The following is a 7,691-nucleotide window of genomic DNA, read 5'->3' on the forward strand; positions in this document are numbered from 1 at the left end:
AAATGTAAAGCTGGGAATGTAAAACTGTAAAAAGAAAAAGTATAGGTAAAATGTAATGAAACTCTGCTATGTGTTTTTTCAGCATTTAAATTTATAATATGAATATCAAAACCAAATTATGATATGCTATGTATAAATGTACAAATTTTATATATTTCCTTTTATTTTCTTCTATTAATTGAACTAGAATTGCTCGATTCTTAATAATCCAATTGAAAATTGCAAGGGTATCCAAACTTGGTTGCTGAAGTTAGCTTTCTTTCTTGTTTGCAAATATTTTCGATACATCAAATAAATAACAATCATCTTAAAGGCGGAAGGGAAAGACGGAATTGCCAATATTAACAGCAATTTCTTTGTGCTATTGGGCATTTGGCCAACAAATTTAAAAGACCGTCTGGTCCTGGCAGCTGGCGACAATTGTTTTGTGGTCAGTTTCCCGTTTTCAAAGACTGTTTGTGTGACCCATTGTCGCGTCAAGTCGAGCTGGATAAAGAGCCTTTTTAATGCCTATGTAGAAAGCCCGAGATAAAGCTCTTTGAATTAATCAATGATAAATTTTTAATGCAACTGAAATCATAATAATTAATACGTTTAAGTTAATAATACCCTGAGAAGGGATCTATTATTTTCATATATATTTTTTATACCCTTGCAGGGTATTATAATTTCAGTCAGAAGTTTGCAACGCAGTGAAGGAGACCTTTCCGACCCTATAAAGTATATATATTCTTGATCAGCATCAACAGCCAAGTCGATCTAGCCATGTCCGTCTGTCCGTCTGTCCGTCTGTCCGTTTCTACGCAAACTAGTCCCTCAGTTTTAAAGCTATCTGAATGAAACTTTGCATATAGTCTTCTATATACTCTCACTGCTATATATGTCGGAACGGGCCGGATCGGACAACTATATCATATAGCTCCCATACAAATGAGCGATACATTTTTGGAAAAAAAATTATAACTTGGCTGTTTATCAACATTTTTGCACCATGCACCAGATATGGCCATTTTTTATTATTTCAGAATTTTGGTAAAAATTTCATGAAAATCGGACGACTATATCTTATAGCTGCCATAGGAACGATCGGGAAATTGATAGAAAAAACATTATAACTTCGTTGTTTTTCAACGTATTTTTATCTACTCTGAGATATAAGCTCATTTTATTAGTTCAGAATTTTGGTATAAATTTTATGAAAATCGGACAACTATATCATATAGCTGCCATATAAACCGATCGGTAGATGTAGAGAAAATGTAAAACTGGGAATGTAAAACTGTAACTGTCAAACTCTAAACAATAAGTATAGGTAAAATTTAAAGAAATAATATCTGCAAGGGTATACAAACTTCGGCGTGCCGAAGTTAGCTTCCTTTCTTGTTTTTATTTGAGTAAGCGCAGAATACGGTGAATAGATATCGCATCCATGATGCTGAGATATGGCTTTTAAGTTAATGTATTGCCTTATCAAGACTCATTTTTATAACAGCATTCTGCTTAGGTTTCTTTACATTTCCGCAAATATTTTCGTTTCGTAGCGAAAGTGCACTATCCATTTGTTTGGTTTTTTTTTTGCCGAGACTGAAGCAGCATGCGACAATAATGGCACATTTTCTTTTTCTTTGGCGAATTCAGATGGTAATTTTCGTTTCAGTCTTGGACCTGGCACAGCATACGTCAAGAATTTTCGGCCAGGTTTATCATGGGTCACGTTCTTTTTCATTACAACAATTTTTAAATTTGACGCGAGCCACTGTGGATGTTTTGATTTGAAGCGGTCTAGATTTCTGTTGCATTTCGCCAATTTATGATTGATCTGCTTCAGTTTTTGTTTAATCAATCTGCACTGAGCATCGTTTAAAACGATTTCGTTCAAATTTTCCATTATAAGGTTATATACTGGAGCTTGTTGCCTGTTGTTGTCATTCCATACATCAAGCAACGTGAATGGCAAAACTCAAATGCAACGGCAACATATCAAATTATTGCGAAATGGAACAAAAAGGAGCAAAAGAGCTTTATGTTATTGTGTTCAGATAATATTACTTGTTAAGTTTCAGCTTCCACCTTGCGCTAACCCTCGTCAACTTGTAAGTTTCATTCCACGAAACACACATCTACATTTTTTAGTTGGGACATAAAAACACAGCAACAACACACTGAAATATTGGACAAAACAACAAATATAACAAAATTTTCGAGCTTATAACTTTTTTGACATACCATGACTATTAGATTCCATATTAAACAGTTTTAATTTAATTCAGAATTGTTAAGTTATTAAACTGCAAAGATAAACAACGTTTTCGCGATTTTTCTTTAAGGTGTGACCAGATGTTAATCTTTCGACATCGTTAAAAGTACTAAAAAATAACTTTTAAAAATGTTTAAAAATTATATTTGGGGTCCTGAAAGTATTCTTAATCAGGTGAAATAGTTTTTTGTTTAATACAAAACAACAAAAAAAATTTTTAAATGCCAACATTTCTGATTTTTTGCCCATAGTGCATAGGAACGATCGGGATATTAATAGAAAATTAAATTATAACTGCGTTGTTTTTCAACGTATTTTCCTATACTCTGGGATATGAGCTTTTGTTATTATTTCAGAATTTTGGTAAAAATTTTATGAAAATCGGACAACTATATCATATAGCTGCCATAGAAACGATCGGTAAATGTATAAAATATGTAAAGCTGGGAATGTAAAACTGTAACTGCCAAACTGTAAACATAATAAGAATAGGTAAAATGTAATGAAACTCCGTTTTCTGTTTGTTTTCAGCATTTAAATCCATAATATAAACATCAAAACCAATCTGCAAGGGTATACAAACTTCGGCGTGCCGAAGTTATTTTCCTTTCTTTTTCTAAATATTATTAGAGTAACTTACGAGATATTAGCTAAAAAGAATATTAAAATTGACCAGAATTAAAATTAAAAGAAAACAATTTATGTGTAAACATAACGCAAAAAAATACATTTGACAATTTACATGCTTCTACTCTTTTGCGTTATCATTGTCCCATGTAGCGTTATCATTCTGGCAGCTTCTGCGTAGATTAAGCTACGCGATAAAAACTATTTCAGGGAAATCGGTCAACAACAAAAAGAATAACAACTAAAATATGTTTGGATAAGCAAAATATTGTTCGTTGTGTAAATACTTTTGATGTTTAAAAAACATACTTTGTATGTTTAAAGAAATAACTTTTTTTTAATGTTGGAAAATGGTCAAAGGGTTTGTGTTTGAAATTTGAATTTAAAATTTGTATCGGGTGTACGCAGAGATATGCAGCTGAGTGTATATTTAGGTTCGTTTCTGAAATAGATGAAGCAATGGATTTAAAAAAGCGACATTTACGTAAAAAACTTGACAGTCTCTTTATAGAATTCAATGTTTCAATGTGCGAGACCTTCGAAATTATAATTAAAAATTCCAAATTTGCAGTTCTCCGTCTTTATGTTAAAAAATAAAAACTGTTTGCAAGCCAAACGCGGAAGATAAATTTCGATTTTAAAAAGCAATGTTCCTAAAAAATTGATGATTGAATCGCAAGTTTGGACATGTAGAAAAAGCTCATATTTTTTTACCCACCGTCTATAAAAATGCGCTTCTCGCATAACTCCGACGCTCCATTTCTTGTAGAAGGTGGATCATTATGTATATCCACACCTTTATTTTTTACGACCTCGAATTTTTCTTTTAATGTAACAGTTGACGAAAAGAATTCGAACATTAACTCGATCTCCCATGCAACGTCTTTAACCATGAAGAATTGTTAATTTTAATTTCGTTTCGCTATGAAAAAGTGAGAATATGAATTTTGTTAAATAGCTAATAAACAGTAATAAACAAATCAAAATAAGTTTTTATTATTCCTTATGATGTAATTTCAATATATAAGTATTGCACTTTATTATTCCTGCGTAACACACACAAAATCCATAAATTCGAGCTCATTTGAGACCGATGAACTCGAGTACTGCACGATCAATCCCTGCGCAACACACACAGAAATTAAAACATGTATGCTCTTTTCAGGACGACGCGCTCTTAGCTACGATCATTATTTGTACTCGTTCACGAAGCTCTAAATGATCGTTCCGAAACGATCCGATGTGATCTACGAGCAGGCAATCAATGTTCTTACTCGTTCCTGATTATTATTCGGCTCTAGCTTCGGGTATGCATCATGAACGATCATATTACAACAGAGCTGTCAATTGAATTAAGCAAACATTTTTGCATGGTGGTCAAGATGATTCGATCATACCCGTCGCAGATCTGTGGTTTATGTATCGTTATTATTCATTGACGAATTTGGTCTGACAACTGACCCATCTGCAGCTACTTTTTATAGCCTGGCCGGCCGTATGGTGTTCAAGTGGTTAGCATGTTCTGGGTAACCGTGTTACAAGAAAGTTACGTCATTCCCCTGATAACTTCTAATTGACAAAGTGCAGCTTCTACTGCTTACGACAACCGTGGTTCAAAATGTTTAAAGATTGTACAATACTTTAATGACGATAACGGAGAATGTGTAGCATTCTACAATCTGAAAACTTTTTGAACGTTTATTGTAGGTAGTTGAAGCTGCACTTTCTAAATTAGTTAAATATATCGGAGAAATAAGGTAACTTCCTTGTAACCTGGTGGTCCAAAACATGCCAGCCACTTGAAAACCAATACGCCAGAGCTATAAAAAGACGCAGCAGATGGGTCAGTTGTCAGAGCACTGAAGCAAAAGTGATAAAGTAGCCAACAGTAGTTAGTTATCCTTTTGCAATGAATCTGTGTAAGTGTCCTCCTATGGAGTATTAAATATCCTACACTCGCTAACGACTATCATTGTAGCAAGCCTCTTCCTTCTGGCCCTTGTGGCATCGGTCGCTGTTAGCGCCGGATCTGCCCACAGAATCAGCAGGCCTGAACCAGAAGCTCCCAAGGAGCCATGCCTAGCCTCAACCACCAGGCCTCCTTGTGTGCGGACAACAACTCCGCCCCCACTCTGTGAAAAAGACACAAAGACGACTACAACGCCCACTCCAACAACAACAACCTGTTCAACAACTACTCCCACAACTACAACAACCACTTGTTCTACAACAACAACAACGACTACAACTACCACTACTACTACAACTACAACAACCACTACGACCTGTTCAACAACAACTACAACAACGACTTGTTCCACTACAACAACTACAACTACCACAACCACAACAACAACAACTACTACAACAACAACCACAACTACTACTACAACGACAACCACCACTACAACAACTACGACCTGTTCAACAACAACCACACAAACTCCGGAGAAGCCCTGTCAGCCTGAAGAGCCCATAACCCCTACCCCAGCGACACCGGAAAGTCCTTGCCAGCCTGATGAACCCTCAAAGCCGGAGAAACCAGTTACTCCTATTCCGGAAAATCCTTGCCATCCTAATGAGCCCCAAACTCCAGAGAAACCAGTAACCCCAGCTCCGGACAGTCCTTGTCAGCCGGATGAAGACACTACAACAACGACAACCACTTGTTCAACAACAACGACGACTACAACAACAACAACCACAACTACCACTACTACGACAACCACCACTACAACAACTACCACTACTACTACAACGACAACCACCACTTGTTCCACCACAACAACAACCACAACTACCACTACAACAACTACCACTACTACAACAACTACAACCACCACCTGTTCCACCACAACAACAACCACAACTACTACAACCACAACTACTACAACCACAACTACTACAACCACAACTACCACCACTACTACAACGACAACCACCACTACAACAACTACGACCTGTTCAACAACAACCACTCAAACTCCGGAGAAGCCCTGTCAGCCTGAAGAGCCCATAACCCCCACTCCTGCGACACCGGAGAGTCCTTGCCAGCCTGATGAGCCCCCAAAGCCAGAGAAACCAGTAACTCCTATTCCGGAGAGTCCTTGCCAGCCTGATGAGCCCCAAACTCCAGAAAAACCTGTAACTCCTACTCCAGGGAGTCCTTGCCAGCCTGATGAGCCCCAAACCCCGGAGAAACCAGTAACCCCAGCTCCGGACAGTCCTTGTCAGCCTGATGAAGACACTACAACAACGACAACCACCTGTTCAACAACAACTACAACAACGACGACTACAACAACAACAACCACAACTACCACTACTACTACAACAACAACCACCACTTGTTCCACCACAACAACAACGACGACTACAACAACCACAACTACCACTACTACGACAAGCACCACAACAACAACTACAACCACCACTTGTTCCACCACAACAACAACCACAACTACTACAACCACAACTACTACAACCACAACTACTACAACCACAACTACCACCACTACTACAACGTCAACCACCACTACAACAACTACGACCTGTTCAACAACAACAACTCAAACTCCGGAGAAGCCCTGTCAGCCTGAAGAGCCCATAACCCCCACTCCTGCGACACCGGAGAGCCCTTGCCAGCCTGATGAGCCCCCAAAGCCGGAGAAACCAGTAACTCCTATTCCGGAGAGTCCTTGCCAGCCTGATGAGCCCCAAACTCCAGAAAAACCTGTAACTCCTACTCCAGGGAGTCCTTGCCAGCCTGATGAGCCCCAAACCCCGGAGAAACCAGTAACCCCAGCTCCGGACAGTCCTTGTCAGCCTGATGAAGACACTACAACAACGACAACCACCTGTTCAACAACAACTACAACAACGACTACAACAACAACTACAACAACAACAACGACTACAACAACAACAACTACAACAACGACTACAACAACAACGACTACAACAACAACGACGACAACCACTACAACAACCTGTTCGACAACCACAACACGAAAACCATCATGCAAGCCGAAGAAAACCACTCCCCCACCTTGCAAGTGCACAACAACCAATCCACCACCTTGCAAGCGCACAACAACCACTCCAGCTCCTTGCGATGAAACGACCACACCGGCTTGTGGAGCTGAACAACAGAATGATGGTATTATTGCTCACATCAAGGAAATTTTCACAGGCTCAAGCACCACCACCAACGCTCCTACTGTGATCGGAACCAGCCCAATGTGTCGTGGTCGCGCTGAGGGAAGCATTGTCCAGGACCCGAACCACTGCAGGAGGTACTATGAGTGCCGCTCCGGTCGCCGCTTGTTGCGCAAGTGTCGTGCTGGTCTCTGGTTCGATTCGGAGGCAGGAGAGTGCCGTGCCCGCAACTTGGTGTTGAACTGCCCGGCCCAGCGTAACTGATGCGCTGAGTTGATTTAACTGGATTAAGGCCAGAGCTTGCATTGCAACTTCTATTTTTAACCAACAGTAACCACATAATCAATAAACAACTGCATTAAAATATTAACAAGTATTAAATATTTTATGGCCTTGGAGTGAAGTTTTTTTTACCTGCTTAAACCTTAAACTGGTCATACCATACTCCGTTGATACAAAATTGTAGTATACGCTTGCAGTGTATTACAATTTTAGTTAGAAGTGAAGGAGTTAGAATGAAAGAGATATTTCCGGGTCTATAAAGTATATATATTCTTGATCACAGCCACCTCGATTTAGCCATGTCGGTCCATCTGTCCGTACCTATGCAAACTAGTACCTCAGTTTTGGGGCTTTCTGAATGAACTTT

The 7,691-nt window shown here is 38.9% G+C and overlaps 1 protein-coding gene across 1 annotated transcript; it reads left to right on the forward strand.

Annotated features, from left to right (window-relative positions):
- Positions 1-4,737: 4,737 nt before the first annotated feature.
- LOC108081512 (mucin-2) lies at positions 4,738-7,440 on the forward strand. Its single transcript, XM_041777150.2, has 2 exons — positions 4,738-4,803; positions 4,863-7,440. Exons 1-2 carry the CDS (start codon positions 4,794-4,796, stop codon positions 7,304-7,306), a joined length of 2,454 nt encoding a protein of 817 aa, XP_041633084.1. The 5' UTR covers positions 4,738-4,793; the 3' UTR covers positions 7,307-7,440.
- The last annotated feature ends 251 nt before the right edge of the window (positions 7,441-7,691 follow it).

The sequence above is a fragment of the Drosophila kikkawai genome, chromosome 2R, assembly GCF_030179895.1.
Source record: "Drosophila kikkawai strain 14028-0561.14 chromosome 2R, DkikHiC1v2, whole genome shotgun sequence".
In the NCBI taxonomy this organism is placed as follows: domain Eukaryota; kingdom Metazoa; phylum Arthropoda; class Insecta; order Diptera; family Drosophilidae; genus Drosophila; species Drosophila kikkawai.